The sequence below is a fragment of the Micrasema longulum genome, unplaced genomic scaffold (assembly GCF_059751315.1).
Source record: "Micrasema longulum isolate JH-2025_06_02 unplaced genomic scaffold, ASM5975131v1 h1tg000730l, whole genome shotgun sequence".
Classification (NCBI taxonomy): Eukaryota; Metazoa; Arthropoda; class Insecta; order Trichoptera; family Brachycentridae; genus Micrasema; species Micrasema longulum.
In genome coordinates, this window is record NW_028277925.1 from 1165487 (window position 1) to 1187408 (window position 21922).

A 21922-nucleotide genomic window follows, 5' to 3' on the forward strand; every position below is an offset into this window, starting at 1 on the left:
CTGCTTTAAGGATTTTCCACAATAAAATAGTTAACAAAATATTTATCAAAGTTAAAGAAATAAGTTAATTCATGCAAAATTTTACTTGTGAAAGCAATGCATTTTTATTGTAAAAATATAATATCCACAAAAATTCACATGCTCAGAGTTCAAAACAATTATGATCACATTTTCTCTTTCAAATTGATGTCCTAATTCTGAGGGCACGGAAAAGGGATGGGATTTTCGTGGTATGCTTTTGTCATCAAAAATACAAAGTCTGAGTTCTCAGTTCTTCATTGACATTTTTGAGAATAAACACATTTTTTTCATTTGTCTTTTGTAAATTTTAACATTTAACACGCGCGCGCCATATTCGTATTTCGGAGATTTTAAAACAAACCTTGTTTTGTTGAAATATAATATCTAGATGTTTTTTGTGCATTTTTACTACACCATCAGAAAAATGATTTCACATAGCGTTTTTCTATTTTTTTGGAAGATATTTTAAAGTGACATAAAATTTTTATTATTGTTTTCATATTTATTTTCAATAATAAACTCTGGAATAACTTTGACATTTTATAACTTCATAAGAAAGAAGTGAAAGTTACATTTATAATTCTTCTTTGTGTAGCACTGATTAAAAGCACTGTTTATGTATTTTTTTTGTAATTTATATGTTATCCTAAATAATTAAAAATAAAATAAACAAAGTAAGACTGTTTTTTTCCTTTTACGTGATGGAAAACGTTAATGTAAATATACGTATTTAATTAATATAAAAATTGTATTTAGTAGTAATATTGAATACTTATATTTGTCAGAATAAAAAAATAAAATTGTAATATTACACGCTGTCAATTTACCAGAGACCTTACATATAAAATGCCTTGAGATAGAAATTATTTTTTATTTTCTTGTTCTAGCTTGAATTGTCTTTAGTTATGTTTTATTTCAATTGTACCTGTATATATTACAAAGAAATGTATTTACCATTGTTAAATGGACTGAATAAATCCGTAAATAAATAATAAGTCCGTCAATTCTGGGCAAAGTGCAAAGTGTAAAAGTGATCCACAGAATGCAAATTTCAAATTAACATTATTATTACGATCTTTTCCACGCGTGTCGGCGACAGTTGGCGGCGACAGTTGGCGGCAACAGCGCCACAAGGCAGCTGTCAATTAAAAACGTATCTAAATCACATTTATGTTTCCATGTCATTAAAAAAAGTTTTTTAAATTTTTTGTTGTGTTTAAATAGATTTATTGTTTATTTCCACATTATGACTTGATAATGCGGAAACATGTCTCAAAAATCACTGAAATTATGAGTTTATTTCATATTAATTTGTTTTATTGAAGCTGAAAATTTTATGTGCGTATGCAAATACATTTTTTTGTGCTGTTTGAACCATTTTTTAAATTATTTATTTTATTTATTTATATATTTCACATAAAACATAATATTTTTTCCTTTTTTATATGAACACCTCACTTGACATAACGCGTGTCGAGGCATTCATTTACATTATTTTTATATTATGTTCTAATACATAATAAATAAATATGATATAATAAATAACAGTGTATGGATATAAACATAAATTATAAATACCAGACATGCAACAATAATTCCGAGTTCAAACAGACTACTGTTTTGGTGGGGTGACCATCTTAAGGCAGTTCTCGGGACCCAGATCCAGAAGCCATTTTTTAACAAATAATTTAAATTTCTGTTTACTTATATTTAATTTTGAATCAAGAAGTAAATTTTGGGAGCAAGGTACATATGATTTCTCTGACCAAACGATGTTGTCATTTTAGGTGACACTAATAGTTGTCTCTTTTTTATCTTGTTTCATGGACTGTATTATATTTACTCCCACCATTTGTATGTGTGAATGAGAATTGCCCTAGCGTACAGTTGCCTGACGTCCAGAACAACTACTCGTTCAAACACCTCCATTGTGGGTGTTTTGATAGGGCCTTGAGTACATACTTTTGTGCTATTTCATATTATTTGGACAGTAGGAAAAACATGGTCATCACATTCCTAGAGTATTTTTTTATTCAATATACATCATCATACCCTTATTTGTAGTTGATGGTGCAAAGGGCACTGCACTGGCACACCAAATGCATTGTATCTCAATCGTCTGTCACATGAAGGTAAAGTTATCAGTCTTACACCTCATCCAGACAGTAAAATATTGCACAGTAAAAACTTGCACTTTTAAAATAAATATTTCCTATCTTGCCAAAAATCAAACTACAGATCTCAAGCACGGCAGGCGAGCGTGCCAACCACTATATTACAGAGAAGTTTAATTTTCACTAAATTTCATATTTCATGATTTTTTTAACCAACTAGTAATTTAAACTCGACAGCTTCTATACAATGCGTGTAAAATTTACCATATAATCTACCATCGGGGGTGGCTGCTGCATTGCATCAGGTGGCAAGAGCATAGTCTGCATCGGATATTGTTGGACCATGGGTGGACCCTGAAATAATTATATAAAAATTGAAAAAAAAATTCAGCAAAATTGAATTGCTAACATCCATCAAGTTGGGGGCTGCCTTTTTAAAAGAGTTACACCAAAATTATTGCTATGACCTCTCAATCTGGGTATCTGGTGTAGTTAAAGAAAAACCAACATTGTGATCAGGAAACCATAATTCCATACTGAAAGCTGAATGAATTAGCAAGCCTTTAAATTTTCACTATCATCATTTTACGTCAGCGTGTGAGGTCGGCAATCAGCCTCCGGGCATCTCTGCAGTCCGCATCCGTAGTTCTAACATAAACTGTCAGCAGTGGACATCCGGGACTAGAAAACCTAATGTGTTGTAAAGTGGGCGAGGCTTTCAGCATAAGGCCCGGCCAACTGTATGGCCTCCGCTCAATGGCAGTTGATGATGGACCGGAAATCGCTGTATATGTTGCCTTTCCTCTATGTTCCTTACAATTCAAACCACCGCATGCCTAAAATTCTTCTGAGACACATATTATCAGAACATGTTTTATTGTTTAAGAGACGTTCTTATTTACTCAAACAATATTCATCCAAAGGGAAACACAAATGATCTACAGGATGCTGAAAATTTATTACTCACCCTAATTGGAAAGTTATATAGATTGTTTAGTATATAAAACCTGAAGTCTTGAGGTTTTTGATCCATTGGGGTTGATGTCTGAAATGAATGAGGTGAAATGAAACTCGAGTTATTAAAGCCAAGATGTAAACGTCATGCAAATGGATTTAGAAAATTAGAGCTCACACAGGGAAAACTACAGAAAAAAATGTATAATAACGCGCTTAAAAATTTACAACTGATAAATCAGGTCGTTTATAACTCCTGTGCAGAAACATAATCGTTTCCTATGCAAAAACTTATGGAGGGTTCAGGCTTGTCCATGAAATGCTCCGCTCACTCCTTGTTTTTTATACCAGAAGATGCCGTGTTGTTTACCACACGATCCGATCACCTAAGATCTTCTTACACTTCGACGTTCCATGTTCACTGGTAAAGGCCATTTGATTATGGTATCACAAACATCTGCATTAAATTGTTTGATAAGATTATTGCAATTATTTATTGTTTAAATAAAAATTAACAGATAAGATTTATTAAAAAACCAAAACTTTTTAAATGTTGATAATTTGTATTGAGTATAGAAATTCCAAGAGGATGTGTTTGACTTGAACATTTTTTTTTCTTCAAAATTATAAAAACCGACAGAAATTTTAATAAACATATACACACATATATATATATATATACATATATATATATATACATAGAAATAAAATTAAATATACTTTTAGTTTAATTTTAATTGTAACTTTTATTTGATTTTTTTTTCCTGTTAGAATCTATCATGTGTATCGAAGTTATTAGGTGAAATGCATTTATTGTTATTATTAATATGGATAACTTTTTATTGGCTCTTTACAATGGTTTGTTTAGCATTATTTTATGTGTCAATTCAAAACATATTTCTTTATTTCCCTTTGTTTAGGCCCTTTGTGACCCTAAACCAGTACAGGATAGATTAGTGGTGAAATTATGATTAGTTATAGAATAGATTAGCAATGAGCATTAAAATTAATCAACTGTTTGAGTAAATACAAAAAGTTCATATAGTAAGGAACATCTTGCGCACTAACTTGATCAAGACTTAAGTTTCCGTAAATGAAATTGACCCTATAGCAACCATGATCTGTCCTGGTATACAAACTAGCGCAGCATTTATCAAGACACAAACACATACCGGAAAGACTACCTTACAAACATATCTCCACTTTTTACAAACATTCCTTTGGGAGGCTGAGGATTACAGTAAGAATATTTGATTTATTCAAACATCTCCCTAAGTGCAACTACTTTATTTTCCAGAAAGATATTTTTGGCTATGAACTCTCCATTCTCTTGGGACAGCAATTTTTTTCCATCGGGAAATTTGAAGATACGGCATTTGATGAAATAATCCTAAAACTAAAAGTATGATTGAAATATATAGAGGACGTCTTTGAAATCTGCCCCAAAGAAATGAAATAATTAAATGTTTTTCTAGGTGATAAATGATTGACAATAACTATTGCAAAATAATTACTATTCCATTTTAATATGTAGAGCAAAGAAAAATGGAAATCCTGGCCAGATGGTGTATAGGAATGCTGATTTGCATCATCGCTCAGCACAAAAATGGGGGTTGATGAATTTGCTAATGACGAGGGCAAAGTGAATATGCCAAGATTCCACCAACAACTACAGGGCAGTAATAAAAAGGTTTGACGAGCACAAACTTGGCCACCCAAAAAATTTCAGCAAGAACTGAACTTTTCAAATCCAGTAATTTTCTCAGCTTCAAACCAGACAACTTACACAAAACTAAGAATTACAGAATATGCAATATAAAAAAGGCAATGATCCGCAAGCATCCTAAAACATTAACAGATGACAGACATAAACGAAATTCAACATGGTTGAACACCAAAACCCAAAATACACAATGCACTCTCTACTGACTGTGACAAAAAACCTGAATGAATAACCTACGCATTCTTACACGCTAATAATATTACCTTGAAGATGGCCCGTGCAACGAAGGTTAAAATGTTAGAAGGAAGAAATTCAATGCAGGTTAACCCAAAAACCACTACAACTCTAATGAAATGGAAGCTTTTTACAAGCAAGATGTGATTTATAAAGAGAAGCAATCAGTGCCCTGTGTTATTAAAACGCAGTTAGGGTATCACTAATAGGTATTAACAAACCTCGAAAATTTTTGCCAAAATATGATTGGGAAGAATGAAAGGAGTGTATCCTCCGCACACACTGATTAACTGGCCTAACGTTAGATACTGGCGATCACATCCCCTGCGAACCAATAGGTTACTGGAAAAGTAACCAGACTGGAACCATTCAGCCATTTCAGCAGAAGTAAAGGGTCCTTGTACATCACCCTAAAAAAAAAAGAAAATGTTATTTCCCTCACCCCAAGGCCTACGAGCACGTATTCACCTAAAAAAATACACTTTCTTAAGGTGGTACACGATTTAATCCCATTGAGTACGTATGCATTTCCAACAAAATATAATTAATTTTGCTTTGAAAAGAATCTATAGTATTTCTCTATTTCAACATCTATGTGAATTTGCCCAGAACAGACGAACCCCAGCCACAAACCTATATTGTTCGTCAGCGACAGTACAACACCTGAGTTTAGTTATGGAATTTATTTATTTATTTTTAATATCCGGTTAATGAAGACTCAAATTTTAACACGTGTTCAGTAAAATTTGATGCCTTATATTTAAAAACTAGTGACCGACCCCCTAGTTTTAATTATATGTAACATTGAATATTAACAATTGTTAAAATGAAAGTGTTTGAAAACTCACAGAGGCCGAAAATCCATTTAAAATTAAAGTTGTTTGTATTAACAAGCTTTTCCTATATTTTTTTTATTTTACTCCAGTTAAAATTATATGACATATAAATTACATATTATTATTTACTATAAGTTATATAATAATTCTTCATTTAAAAATTATATTTTAAATTATAAAACTCCAAAAAAAGACAGCAGGGACCGAAAATTTTATTTGAATTAAGGATGTTTTATTTATCAACCGAATCCTGTAGGTTTTTACGTACTCCAGTTATAAGTATCCATACACATAACGTATTGTTATTTAATACAATAAATTAATACATTATTAAACAATTATTCTTTATATAAAAATATTTCAAATTATACAAATCCAAAAATCAAAAATGTGTGAACCTAAAAAAGAAAAATTAAATAAAAAATGTGTAGTGAGCTTATCCTGTATTAATTATAATTATACACATAAAATATTTTTACACAAAAAAGATATACATTTTCAAATAAAAGTTAAACTTGAAATTACAAAACTAAAATTACTTCATAAGAAATGTTAAATTATGCGCCAAAATAGCAAATTTAAACCTTAGTTACAATAATATAAATACATTCATCATTTTAATAAAATGGCTTCTTAACAAAGAACTTTGCAATCTATAAGTTCTAAAAGATTTGGGAGGATTAAAGAAAACAAATTAAGAAAATACATTTAATCTAATAAAGACTGACAGATATTTGAAAGGGAGAAACAATAAAGGTTTCAGCTCTATTACTTCACATTGATCAACCATTGGAAGAATCAAAACAAATATTGATATCAAAAAGGAAAAATAGTGTGTAGTGGATGTTTAAACCGACAATGACAATTCAAAAACTATGATTCCTATTTTAAAAATGTTCTCCCTCTATGTTGTAATATCTATCAATCTTGTTAGGTGCCCTTCTATGAAATTGCTGTTTTTATAAATTGGATATATTGAAGTGACAAAGCAACATGAAGTCAATTACATAAAGTCTGCAAGAGGCTTGAGAAGTGAGTACGCCAGCAGCAAGCTCATGTCGAAACCGCATTGTTTTGCTGAGCTGACACAATAATGAGGGAATTTGGAGTCAAATCTTGTACAATCTTAAGCACTCATCAAAGCAGACAAAAAAATACTCAAAACAAACAAAAAAGGTAACAGTATGGCGTGGTTCTGTGTCAGTGTTATCCACTACAGCTTCAGAAGATCTGGCTATGATGGAAAAGTTCACAGTAAAACAACTGAGGGTGCAATCGCTCATCCCCACTGCTGCTTTACGACAACCGGTCGCACACTTCACAGCAGATGGGCTCAAAGCTGCAAAAGCTGAAACTAAGGACTCTCCATCACCTACCATACTCGGCGGGCCTTGCTCCAACTGATTACCTTTTTTTTAAAATTGGGATAACTATGTAGAATGAAAATAAATTTTCCTCTAAAGAGTCGTAAAGAAATCCATTCATAGCATTTGTCAACACCCGCCAACAGGACTTTTACAGCGAAGGCATTAGTTACCATTGCAAAACTGTATGGATAATATGGGAGAATATTAGGATTCTATATTATTTATTTAAAAAATATCATTTTACATATTCTTATAGTTTTGCGAAAAACTCATTTAGGGACAAGCATATAAAATAATTTATTTGTGATGTATTTACACTTTACACGGGTCCTGTATGGATTTTGTTTTGTGACGGGAGTACTGTACTGGTACATATCTCTACTGAAGGCGGGCTTTATGTTGCTGTGCATTGAGTCAAAAATTGTATTGAGGATAGTGCTAATGATCTCATAAGAGGAAGCACGCTACAAGGCATGATTTTAAAAAAATATAGGTCTCTTACACGAGTATCATACAATAAGTGAAACACACTTCCGTTAGCTCTATTCTGAATCACCCCCACCTCTGAAATTTTTTGTTTGGTTGCAAATCCCTAAATACAGCTCAGGTAGGATAAATGCGATTAATTAATTATATAATTTTCAAGCAAAAAAAATAGTTCACTTTTTATACAAAATAACAATTTCATAGGTGTGCACCTAATACAAACCAAAATTTAGACATACTCAAAACATCGTTGATAAATGTAATAAATTCACTTACTTGAGGGTCACGATAATACCAACTCTCTCCTTCGAAATTAAACACAATTTGTTTGTTTTGTTCACCATTCTGGGCAAACGGATACCCCATAGTGGCATCCAGTCCTGGCTGTGAACAAAGTGTTAGCTAAACAATATATACTTTTTTTTAATAACAGGGGGACCATAAAGAAATCGTGCATTTTCACACAGATTCCCATTCTATTCATTTTGCTGATGCTTTGTAAATGTAACTGCAAAGTTGACCATGGGGATTAGTCTCTACGATAATTCCTCAATGGTTAATTGAAGATACAAGTCTACCAGAGATTTTTTAATGTCATCATCAAATTTTAAACGCCATCTAGATTTAGGTGCATCTTTTAGATTTCTAATGACGGATTTAAACCTTTGAAACCCAAATTGACATTTACGTGGTGTTAGCACTTTACCAAAAACTAAAGTTATTGCCTTGCTGGCATTCAAGCCCTGGCTGAAAAAAGTAACATACAGTACCTGTTCATGGATTTCTGGTTTGGAAATTTTACCCTTAAGAATAATACGGATCTTATTACTCGTAAATAATGCCGAACAATAGTTTCAAACAAAAAAACTCATGGATGTGTTTACTTCACAGTGTATGCACACAAACTGCATTCAAATGGCAGGTCATAAAATATGTCATTTCTTTATGGTACCCCTAATATTAACCTAAGATAATATTAGCCAAGGAATTATGGATAGTTTTACAAGTTGTAAAAAAGAAATCATCTACTTGTATTTGTTTACCGACTAATCCTAATACAGTATAAGAGCCCTGAATGGGTTCAATGATTCTAATATGCCAATAAAATATTCATATAGCGAAACATCTCTATGAGAAAAAAATAAGTACAGTTTTGTGCTGTCATGTCTTATTTTCTACTAAAGGCAGTTTAAGCGTAACCACCATTTGAACAATCAACTATTTTGTTTGATGTTTGTCAATATTAACTAAAAAGTTACATTTAAAAATATATTTATTAAAATATAATAAAACACAAAAAAAAAAAAAATGCGCATTTCTATAACATAAATATTTCATGGAGAAAAAAATCTGATTTACTAGAAAAAAATACTTTTAAAAGGCTTAATTTTTTTAACTCTCTAAATTTGCATATCTACATCATTTCTCTTATCGAAATAAGAATTTTGAAAACTTGAATCTCAAAAATTCATAGTATGTTTTAAAATTAAACATAGGATAAATGAATGAGAAAGTTCTGTGGTTTTTTAAAATTTATTTTATTTGTTAATGACTATTGAACTTAGTCAGAACCTTTTTTTAAAATTTTAATGTATCGAGCGCTATGATTTTGGTATTTCTGAAATTATTCCGAGTGTGACCTCTCAAGTTCTCTTCCGCTTCTTTTCGGTTAGTTCTGCCGATTGGTCCACTGACGGTAAGTAAACTGGAAAACTTTCACAACTCTCTTATCATTGGTTGATTCATATGAACTAGTGATGTAGCTAAAAGTATTTTGTTTTTTAAAAAATATTTTTTTGTGCATTCTCAAGAAACTTTACTGTACAATTTAATGCTCAAATTTTCACTGCGCGTAAGAAAACATTTTTTGTATCTAATTTCCCATAGGGCTGAACTTCCTCATTGATTTACAAAAAACATTCATCTACCTTATTGCAATGCATCGACAACAATAATTTAACTGTGACACAGTGCAATTTTTCTATTGAATTGAAGCAAGTACACAAACAAAAGTCATTCCCGATTTTCACTTCACCTAAATTTATAATAAATTGTAAAAATGATTTAAAAATAAATAATAAAACTTACTGGGACCATTCCGGAATTCGGGAGATTGGAAGTTTTGGGTAAAGTTAATGTGGATGATCCTGACATGGATAAAGGTCCCGTCAAGGATACTCCCATGGAAGGTGAACCACCCATGGATTGTCCGACTATGGAATGGCCAGCCATGGACTGTCCGACAATGGAATGTCCACCCATTGATTGTCCTGCCATGGATTGTCCAGTCATGGATTGACTGGCCATGGATTGTCCGACCATGGAATGGCCAGCCATGGATTGTCCGGCCATGGAATGTCCAGCAATGGATCCGGCCATGGACTGTCCTACTATGGAATGTCCAGCCATGGATCCGGCCATGGACTGACTAATTATGGATTGTCCACCCATGGATTGTCCACCCATGGATTGTCCACCCATGGATTGTCCACCCATGGATTGTCCACCCATGGATTGTCCAGCCATAGATTGTCCTCCCATGGTTTGTCCGGCCATGTTCAAAGGATAATTATCCATGGATAACTGTCCTGGCATCGATAGTGACACAGACATCGATGGTGGTCCTGTCATAGATGGTGCCAATGGCATGAGTGGCTGACCCGACATGGATGCCCCTACCATGGATGATGTTACCACCATGGTCAGTGGTCCAGACATAGGTGGTGGACCAGACATGGGTGGTGGACCAGACATGGGTGGTGGACCAGACATGGGTGGAGGACCAACCATAGGTGGTGGACCAGACATGGGTGGTGGACCAACCATTGGTGGAGGACAAGCCATGGATGGTGGACCAGCCATGGCTGGTGGTCCACCCATTAAGGGGGACCCAGCCATGGACGATGGTATTGGCAGTGCAGAATTGACTGTTTCGATAGGTTTGCTCTCTTCATCCAAAACTAGCATCTTAACAAAATCGTTTATTTCGAAATCATTTATTTTGGCATAATCATTCATCATGCCTTGAACATTCCTGAAATAAAAAGAAAAAATTAAAAATGCACAAATTATGTTCGCTATTAAATTATAGTTTAAATGATATAGGCAAGACATTTAGGATGAAATATGTCACAAAACAATTCATCAATATTCGTATTTTTATTTTAAACATAAAAACATTGGGTTTAACTTTATTTTTATCTATTTATCTAATAAAAAAATATTAAAAACAAACATCAAATTTGATTTTATGTTTTTAATTTACCAATAAGCTGGAAATAAATGTTACCGTAATTTCAATAATTTCTTATACACTAATTTATTTATAATTTGTATAAACCACTTTAACTCCCGAGTCACATGTCAACCGGTTTCGATGTTACTTCCTCATCTTCAAGTTACTAAAAATTTAAATTGTCCAACTCACCGCTGGGGAGCATCTTCATAACTTAAATTATCAGATGCCTCATTCTGTGGTACAGGGGGCTCCATTTGAAGCCCAAAATTACGTGGTTTCTCTGTAGTAGATGTAAGTTTATCCTTAGACATCCTACAAATGGAAATTCAATTGAAATGAACACAAAGAGGAAACACACTATAGCTCTACAACTTAAGACCAAATGCGCGCAGATTCCGCAAGCACACTTCTCTTCCTCTGACATTTTTTTTTCTAAATATTTTTCATAATTGTCAAGGTCAAAAGAATTCGTTTTACAACCGCAGTCGATTTCAACAAGTTAAAAATATGTACTCCTTCTTCATACTAATTCTTACTTGTTTAACCTCTCGAATGCCAAACTCGACTCGAAGCGCGACTCAAAATGTACTCCGACTGCTGAGCATTATGCATGCGTGCACTGATTTTAGCGATTCTTTTGCGATCCTAATTTTCACGTAAAAATGGAACATAATCGCCAATGGATTGCAATTTTTAATTGGCTTTTTTATAAACTGTATACTTACGTGCTTTAAACTCTGCAATAACGTTCATATTATATATAGGACAACATTTTAAGAGTAATAACTAAAAAGTTATACTTTTTTGAAAAAACGAATAAAACAAAGACTACATCACAAAACTGTGCATTTTTTTTCACTAAACACCATTGCAGGATATAGAGACTATCAAAAAAGTAGTAAAACATTACAGTATTTAAACAAAAACTGGAGAAAATGGTAAAAAAAAAAAAACATTCCATTGAAAAGTTTTAGTTTTAAAGGGTAATTGAGGGGTGTTACCATAATCTATTCATCAAACATATTCGCAACTTTTGCATAGACTTGACAATTACATTTTCAAAATATGAAAGGTAAAATATTACTTACCCAACATTCTGCGGTTGAATTGACGTGGAAATTTCAGAGCTTGTGACAACATTATTTGTCACAGCCTTCTCAACACTATTTTGTATGTCTACTTCATTGCGTTCGGGTTTCATTGCTTCTGAGGCAAGCTGAACAGTTTTTTCGATCTGAAAACATAGGTTTTTAATACTTCAAAAGTTGTTCACGGGTTAATATAAAACTAGCAAGAAAAAATAACGAACTATGGAAACTAAATGTTATGTTTTATCCATGTTAAAATTACAGAATACTATAAATCAAATAAAACGGATTATCACAAAAATTAAAAAACAAAATAAAGGCTTGATAAATGAAAATGGGCTATTTTAATATTTTTAATGAACCGCTGATATTTTAAAAATATTTTTTATATTTATTTATTCATAGAAATACATTTATTTTACAAAAAAATAAATAACGTATCCCTAACTCTATTAGGCCAAGAGCCCTGTGTTGAGTTGGGATACAACATAATGGAAAGTGAAAGCATGCACATTATTAAACAATAGCAAAAACTAAAATTAAAAATTATTACATGAACATATATGATTTCAATAAACATCAGGGCTGGTATTCGAAACACTCTCGCGGCCGTATTATCTCATGTATGTATTATACAACAAAATACACGAGAAAAACTGTTTTCTTGTTGCTAAATATATGATTGATTTTGAAATATAATTATTATTAATATAGGTTAAGTATAAAACATTGAAAAAAAATAATACAAGAACCGGCTGACGAATCGAATGCTGTAAGCTTTTAAGATTATTGTGAAAATATGATTGAAAATTCTTTTTTTTTTTAAGCTAGAAGGTCACCTCTCAAGCAGTCATGCTTAACTAACTTTTTTTGTTAGTGAAATTGGTCGCTGAGAATCTAAGAAGTCAATGGTAGCTGATAGATAGAGAACCCATGTTCTTGTTTAAATCACAATTTTTTGTTGATTAATTTTCACAGTTCTTTATTATTTTTATCAAGCAACCACTTTAAAATTTGGTTATTTATATAATACATACCTATTAAAAATTTGTATTATATGAAAAAAGGAATACATCAAGCGAGGCTTGTGTTCAAGAAAAAATCAAAGATTTTCGAGTCAAACAACAGACCTAAAACTCCGCAAGCAACTTGCCAGGACATATGTATGGACCATATTAAGGTACGGCTGTGAGACATGTTTCCATACCGAAAGAGATAAAAATAAACTTGAGGCCTTTGAAATGTGGTGCTACAGGAGAATATAAAGAATTACCCGGAGAGGTTCTCAGTAGAATCAAAGAAGGGAGGCACCTAATCAAAACCATCTGAGAGAAGCAAGCCCAATGGATCGGCCAAATTATGCGCCATGAGGGTCTCTTGCATAAGATAACAGAGGGATTGGCTGAGGGAACCACAGAGGGCGCCCCCGACGGGAGCATATGTTAAGGTGAAGAGGGCTGCAGATAATTGAGTATAGTGGGGAACAAGATGCGGGACTTTGCTGCTAACCAATCCCCAGGATTGAAACTGTGACTTTTGGCTAATAAAATAATGTATTTTTGACTGTCTTTGAACAGGGTTATAAACCCTAGTTACATGAAATAACTTGTAATAATGTAAAAATTATATGTATGTTTAATAAGATAAATAAATAATAAAAATATCAGTACCTTAGGAGGAGGTCTCTTAGTAAGAAAATCTATGTCCGTGGCATCAAAGCCCTTGGGTTTGGCTGAGTTAGCAATAGCCCTCAGGAAAGACCCTGATCCTGATGTTTTTGGCTGGATATTACCCTGTGAATTGCCCCTTACTAATTGCACTGGAAAAAATTAAAACAATATAAAAGATAATATACAATAAACTAAATGAGTTGCCAAATAATAAATACCAACCTTTCCTATCGTTTATCATGGTTGCAGATTGACTGTGCTGAATGGGAGATCCGACTTCGCAATCCTTTTCATTTTCTTGGAAGGCGCCAGTAGAGTCAAATGTACCGCTTGGTATATTGGCATTGTCTGGATTGGCCCTGTTATGAAAATAAACACAATTTCTTTATTAGCAATAACAACCATTATTTGTAGCATATGAGTCGGCTATTTCCAAAAACCTGAATGATTTGAAATGATTTCAAAACTTCGAATTTTAAAATCCTGAAATAATGATTAAAAAGATTTAGTATGTAAGTAGTGTTTTCAAAATGGATTAGGGGATGAGAAAATACGCATACATATTATATTAAGATTACTTATTCTTTAACGATGACAAAAAAATTGAGTTAACTTTTTATTCTATAGCTAGTCTCTCGGAAAAGGTTTTCTTGAACTTATGCCCACCATTTGGGCCAGATTACACTTTTTTGGAAGTTTTAAAATTGCTTACATAGTATTATATATGTGATAAGTCATTTTTATATCATTTTCCTTCACAATATTTTTAAAATTAATATTAAATGAAAGTCCTGCTGAATCACAAGCATACAATTTGTCAAGAGATATTTTTTTACACCAGATAATTAACTTATATGAATAAATTTAATTTATTTCTTGACTTGGTGTTTATTTTGTAGAACTTCAAGTTATAATTTTAATACTAAAATCAAACATTGATTTGAGTTTAATTTATATTATTTTATTGAAATGATTGTACCATTAATCCAACCCCTATGACAACATTCGTCATTCCAGACATTTGATAATAAAGCGTGAAAAGGCTGAACAATTGCAACAGTTAAGGACGAATTCCATCTTCGCGCGGCGCTTTCCCATTCTTCAGACATTTCACCACACAAACGATTTCATCAATGGTCAGAGGGTTGATGAAGATATTGGCTGCTTCGGGAATATTTCTTTGGGCAACTTCTACCGCGGTATCAAAAAGGTCCTAGGGAGGTGGAAGGCCCTGCAGAAATTATTTTTCCATATGTCACACACTAGCTTCATATCAGACTCATTTGCCTAACTGGGACTGCGAACAGGGCCCAGGGATGGAGTTGTCTTGGCAAATATTTGGCATGTGATTTTTAATTATTTTTGGTGTCATTTCTGCGAGATGTCTCTTCTGCTGTGTTTATACGCAAATCCAGGATGCATCTGTCTGTGCAAGAAGATCTCTCGTCAGTTTTGTTTTGGTAGTTTCTAAAAACAATTTGATCATGGTTTGTTCCACTGTCTATTACTGCTATTCAGTTTTCCTCACTTTTTTATCTCATTCCTAGTATTATTTGACATCAACCGCGGACTCATTCTCTCCTTTACTCCTAAATTCGTCTTTGCAGACAATATTATTGAGGTCTTGAGATTCTACCACTGACTCTGTTGAAGTTATGGAGTAGTAACCATCACTGGTATTTTCTAAATTTGGCAGGAATTTTCTGCTTATCAACGTTGACTTAATCTGGTATGTTCTGTCTAGCCATGCAGTAGAGCTTAAAGCGGAAATTTCCTAACAAGCAGCTCGTGGTCGCTAAATAAATCAGCTCTGCGATAAGCTCTAACGTTAAGCATTTGCGATTTTGTGCATCCATATGGTGAGGTAGATGTATACTTGTGAATATACTGAGTGGGGTCACATGTAGGATGCTGACTTCTGACATCCTGTACTGCTTACTGCATGTTTTCGGGTTATCCGATATTTGTTCTTCATGTTTGATTGCGACTGCAAATTGAGTTTTTGAGACAAAACTTTAGAGCAGTATCTGTAGCGAGTAGATTTGCACCATACCAGCAAAAGGATTCCAGAGAATCCTTCGACAGATACCTGATTGGAATTAGATTTTAGTGTTTAATTTCGTAATACTTCCGATGGCAATCAAAGTTTTCAGTACGCAATACTTCAGCTCTAGGAAACGTGACATTATGTCAGAAGATATTCCAGTGCGATTTTCATTCACGAATTAATGTTATTTAATGACATTTCTTTTCCAATTTCATTTTTGGTGTGTTTTCAGAATATCGCACATCACTGTAAATTTCTTGATCATTTTTACTCCTTTTATAACCTTCTTAATGACATCCCCTTCATCTTCATGTCACTGTCCCATTCTCTTAATTTTCGGCTGTTTCTACCCTACATTCCTATCATTACAAATACTATTGATATTCTTATTTTGTACAGAACATCCGAAGTAGCCAGCTGGAGGGTGCAAACTAAGCATTTTGAAAGTACCTTTTGTCAAATAAGTACCCGGAAATTCTCATTTTAAATTTTCCCTCTGAGAATATTTTTTAAAAAAAATTTTCCCAGGTTGGCACAACTGTCAGCCACTATTCTGTGAATTTTTATTGCTATGTGTCATTTAGTTTGGTTACGGCGTCATTAGGAACAAGTCAACCTTTTGTGTGCGTTGCGATTTTTACTATGGATAAAAATATCGAACAAAGAGTTTGTGTGAAATTTTGTGTTTCAAACGAAATTTCTTGTGCCAAAACGTTGGAAATGTTGAAAAAAACATTTGGTGATTCAACCATGTCGAAAACTCAAGTTTACGATTGGTATAAATCGTTCAAAGAGGGGCGAGAAGAAGTGAACGATTTGCCACGTTCAGGACGGCCTTCGACCTCTTCAACTGAAGAAAACGTCGACAAAATAAAGGAAATGGTGCTCAAAAATCGTCATTATAGTTTGCGAAAGATAGCCCAAGAAATGAACATGTCTCATGAGACCGCTCGTCATATTTTGGTTGATGTTTTGGGTATGCGGAAAGTCGCAGCGCGATTGGTGCCAAAAGATCTGAATTTTCTTCAAAAAGTGAATCGCAGTAAGGTGGCTGAAGACATGCTTAAACGCGTAAATTCCGATCCAACGTTCATCAAACGCATCATAACTGGTGACGAGACATGGGTTTTCGAGTACGACATGCAAACAAGTCAACAATCATCAGAATGGCGCACCAAAAATGAGCCGAAACCGAAAAAACCGCGCCGAAGCAAATCGAAAATCAAGGTGATGCTGACCGTTTTCTTCGATATTCGTGGTGTTGTTCATTCGGAATTTTTACCGGAGGGCCAAACCGTCAATAAAGAATATTATCTTGGCGTTATGAGGCGTTTGAGAGAGAATGTTCGTCGCAAAAGACCAGATTTGTGGCGGAACAACAGTTGGATTTTGCACCACGATAATGCACCAGCGCACAAAGCGATCATTGTGAACGAGTTTTTGAACAAAAATTCAACAAATATCATCGAACAACCACCGTACTCTCCAGATATGGCCCCGTGTGACTTTTTCCTGTTTCCAAAACTCAAATTACCACTTCGTGGAACCCGTTTTGAGAGCATTGAAGACATCAAAACTAATTCGCAACGAGAACTGAAGGCCATCCCGGAATATAGCTTTAAAAAGTGTTTCGATGATTGGATTGTTCGTTGGAAGAAGTGTATTGCCTCAGAAGGGGCCTATTTTGAAGGGGATATAATAAATTTAGATGATTGATAAGTTGTTTGTGTTTTATTTCAAATTTCCGGGTACTTATTTGACAGTGTAGTATGCCTTTATATTGTTAAAAAAACATTGTTGCATTCCAATGTGAAAACACTTAGACATGAACCTCAAGTTCATTGCGCATAGCAAGCGGATTTCCTAATATGTTACTATTAGATGGAAGCTCTAATAGTAAAATATCCCAAACTCCGTTAAACCAAAAGATAAAATTATGGAATATTATAAAGAAAGGGTCTTCTACTCCAGTACCTTGTTACCGCTGTTACTCGGATAACAAATGGTATATTACTATGGCATATTAAATGGATGTAACATACCACTCTGGCAGTAGATCATCGGAACTGTTGATATCCATAGCCCGGGACTTGCGATTGCCAATATTTGGAGGTCCACGGCGTTCTCCACCCCTCTCGGACCTTTCTTTGTCTGCAAAGTGAAAAAAAACATTAGAGAAAATAAAACTAGACACTAATGTTACATATTTTAGTCTAACTTCTGATGGTAGAGTGCAAAATAATAAATCCCTGCTTCAAAAATTTTAGTACCGGTTATATTCTCCAACTATTTCGAATATATTGAATACTATAAGCAAAGCTTGTACCCAAACTCGTATTTTTTTGTGTTACAGGTAGATTAGAAAATCAGTATATAGGTAATAGATTTTACCATAATAGGTACATAATAATATACAATCCCCTCAATGTGGATCTGAATATAATGTATAAATCATATAAACATAATCATAACATATTATATTATATTATATTTCGTATTCGCATTATCTGTACGTAGTACCTACTTTAACTACCTACAGATAATGCAACCCCATGTTTATTTATTTATGGTTCAATGAAGCATTTTCAAAATTATTATAGAGTGAAATTAATCTTAATCTCTCCCCCTTTCCTTTTTCCTCTTTTTTCCTTTTTCCCATAAGTAATAGTATTGATATAAGGTCATTTATATAAATATAAAGTTATTTCTATTTTTATATCGGGTCAGGAGGGGTAATAATGAGACGAAATTTATATCTTATATATTTTCTCACTTAAGAATCTAGTTTAATGTATATATTTTTAGACATAAATATATATGTTTGAATAGTCTTTGATTATATTAGACTTTTTCTTTGACAATTGTAACTATTTAAGGGGGAAAAAATTTAAATTCTGTCTTATTTTTACCCTCAAGATGGGGCAAAAAAAAGACAGCGGTGTGCAAAAACAAGACAACTGTGGCAAAAGTGCTATGCTATACGTACGAGAAAAAGGATAATAAGGTTTCAATATGGAGAGTTTGGGTTGAATTTGCAACTAGGTTTAATAATACTTCTACGACTACGAGGGTTAGAACAATTTTAAGTGAATATATTATCTAATCTGTCTCATTTTTAACCTTTCTTAATTATGAAGATGATAAAATCGTATAGTTTTTATCAAAATTAAGTATTTTATTTCTTTTAAAAGTGCAAAACACATATAACAATTATAAAATTAACATTAAATCCCAGTATCAACTTATTGGGTTATATTAAATACAAAATATAAGACAGCAAAAAGTACGAGTATCATAAGTAACATGCGAGTAACAAAAAATCAAAATGTGTAATTATTTTCTTGTACTCGTATATACGTTTGAATGGTCAATGCAAATCCCCATTTAGCCATAATCTTATTTTTTATGAAAGGTCTGCTTCTTGTTCGCTGTTCAATGTAGTTTTTCTCCCTTGTTTGGACAGAGGTTTACCAGATAATCGCCTACTTAAGTGTGTAAAGTGGCCACTTAAACTAGCCAATGACAGGTCATAAGCCCTGTAGATGCCTGTAAATCTATATTGCATTCTTTAAAATGTTCTTCATCTCTGTTGCAATATGTTAATACTTTAGAGTGATTTATCAATTTTAAATCGTTCAGATGCTTTAAGGAGTGACATTTCTCCAGTCATCTGATGAGCCACGTGGCTGTACAAAGGTCATTTTCAGAAAATTGTTTAGTTTTTAATGTACTTTAGTGGCATTTAGGAGTAGAGATTGGTCCTTGTAGTCTGGTTTTTATTCGCACACTATCTTGTAATTACCCCGTACGGCTCTAAATTTTACCCCACACAAAAAACACGCTCTTTCCAGTCAAAGCTTAAATCAACACTTATTTATATTTGTGCGGGTAGACAGAAAGTCTGCTAGCGTCGATCGACACTGCAAGCAGCGACATGGGGGGTTAGGCGTTAGCAATATAACAAAAGTTTGTTTACCAAGTTTGAAAGATTTCATGGATAATTGGGTATACTTTTACATATTTTTTTAAAAGGCATTGATGGTAATAAAATAAACATTTTCATAATGGTTGTACTTACTATATAATATGTAAATGTAAGTACTATTTTTTTTATATTCTTTTTAAATAATTATGTATTAGCAATAATGCTGTCTTTTATTTACCTGACTTTTTCACTGTCCCAATTTTACCCTACCTGACCCTATATTTAGCTTTTTTTATTTTATTTTCTATTGAATATAATATGTTTTGTAAATTGAATTATAAAAAACGGTTAAAAGAAATTGCCATTTAGCAACAAGCCCGCCAATGTACAATTAACAGTATGTACAAAAATTATAATATGTATTTTTTTGAAAACAAAAAATTAGTGGATTGTATCAATAAAAAGAAATACAACATCTGTAACAAATACAAATATTACCTGTTTTATAAAAGGGAAAAAACAAGATAACAGTTATGAAGGAGTAAAAAATAATTTAGGCTTATTAAGAAACTTTGAATAACTATAAATAAAAAAATAATAAGCTAAAAAGTGTTTAAAATATTGTTGAGTCAAACACAGTACTCGGACAGATGTATAGCTTAGGCCCGGTTGTTTGATCGTTAGTAATAGTAAAAAATCTGTAGTTATAGTTAAAAATTGACAAAATGGGTTGTTTCATCTATAGTAACTAACGGTGGATAGTAAAAGTCTTTAACCATTAGTTAAAATTTTAACCCGCCAATGTTGGCGAGTAAAACGTTTTACTATAGTAGAATAATCAAGATGGCGTCATTTTTTTATGTTTACCGGTTGTCGTTATTTGCTCACGTCTCTCAGTATTGCTTTATTTACGAATACGGAATGGATTACGCTTATTATGATCAATATGAATTGGAGGGTTCTTTCAATGATAACATTTTGTACTTATTGTCAAGAAAACGAAAACAATTTGGCAGTATTATTCCACCAAACCTCGGACGGACAATTTTGTGTCAGTCAAATCTTGTCTTTTTTAAAAAAATAATTTGGTTAAAGTTTTAAAAAATGTTTTGCATATTACAAAGAATATATCAATATTATATTATATTCCTACATTATAATATTCCAGAGCTAAAATTTGCTATCTTGTTAGATTGACAGTATTTTAGTTGTCATTTAATTTTTCTTATCATTCTTGCTTTCAAATAAAATATTATAATATTGTTATTGTAACTCGGATTTTATTTCATTAAATTGTATTTAAAAAAAAACAATTGTAAGATTATGTTTACCGATGTTATTTCGTTGCGTTTACTCAAAACCCATGCCATGTTGTCACGTGGTTTAATTTGTTCGGTGTTTTTCAAAGTCACATTCCACAGTGTAACCATTTGTAAAAAATGAATAAAGAACATTATTCAATTTTTGAGCTTTGGAATCGAAAAACTAGTGGTTACATTTTACTATAGTAAAAATGCGGGTGAAACAACGCACTGATAGTAGAACGATAGTAAAACCAAAATCGTTGGTAAATTAAACTGTTTCTTTGCGTTCTTCAGTATAAAATCAAATTCAAAACGGTAAATCGGAGCGAAGTCAAATTTGCTCACAATCTTTGAAAGGCCATTTCTAAATTTTTTCAGCATTCTTCGGTAAAAAAATATACCCACTGACAATAATTCATAGGAATGAAAAATTTCAAAATTCTCGGATTATTAAATCACACAGTTGAAAAACAAAAAAACAAGAAGTTTTATTTTTTAACTAATGAAATTTGAGATTAAATCAATCCCGAGAAAAGCCGGGTAAAAATTCTAGTTTTTAATAAATTCTACGTGTCATTTTGTAATTTCATATGTAAATAATTATCTTATAATGTTTAGGACTATAAAAAAATACATGTTTATGTGAGGAGTGAATTTTTTGAATGGTGGTTTTCAAAGTCACTCAGAAATTTTTGTAGTGAAAAAATAGATTATTTGGGCATTTAAGGGAAGCAATGATTCCACGCAACATATGCTACAGGCAGTACAGCGGTTCTTAACCGATGGTTCCTGAAAGCTTCCTAAGTGGTCCGTGAAGTCATCATACCTCTACATCTCTCAACATAACAGCTCTAATTTTAAAAAAATTAATACAATTAGATGAATAAATTATAGAAAAGGTTTAAAAATTATTTC

The 21922-nt window shown here is 32.7% G+C and overlaps 1 protein-coding gene across 3 annotated transcripts in view; it reads right to left on the reverse strand.

The window, feature by feature from the left end:
- Gyf (GIGYF family protein Gyf) overlaps window positions 1-21922 on the reverse strand; it is an 82325-nt gene that overhangs the window by 26913 nt on the left and 33490 nt on the right. For all 3 annotated transcript variants that reach the window (XR_015822909.1, XM_088230101.1, XM_088230100.1), the window contains exons 8-16: window positions 17821-17929; window positions 13954-14090; window positions 13732-13880; window positions 12062-12207; window positions 11163-11285; window positions 9824-10769; window positions 8012-8119; window positions 5268-5456; window positions 2400-2489 (exon numbers count right to left, since the gene is read on the reverse strand). Coding sequence is in view for 2 of the 3 variants with exons in the window: in XM_088230101.1 (XP_088086227.1) it covers window positions 2400-2489; window positions 5268-5456; window positions 8012-8119; window positions 9824-10769; window positions 11163-11285; window positions 12062-12207; window positions 13732-13880; window positions 13954-14090; window positions 17821-17929 (1997 nt within the window). In the remaining variant the exon portion in view is untranslated. The remainder of the gene's footprint in view (window positions 1-2399; window positions 2490-5267; window positions 5457-8011; window positions 8120-9823; window positions 10770-11162; window positions 11286-12061; window positions 12208-13731; window positions 13881-13953; window positions 14091-17820; window positions 17930-21922) is intronic.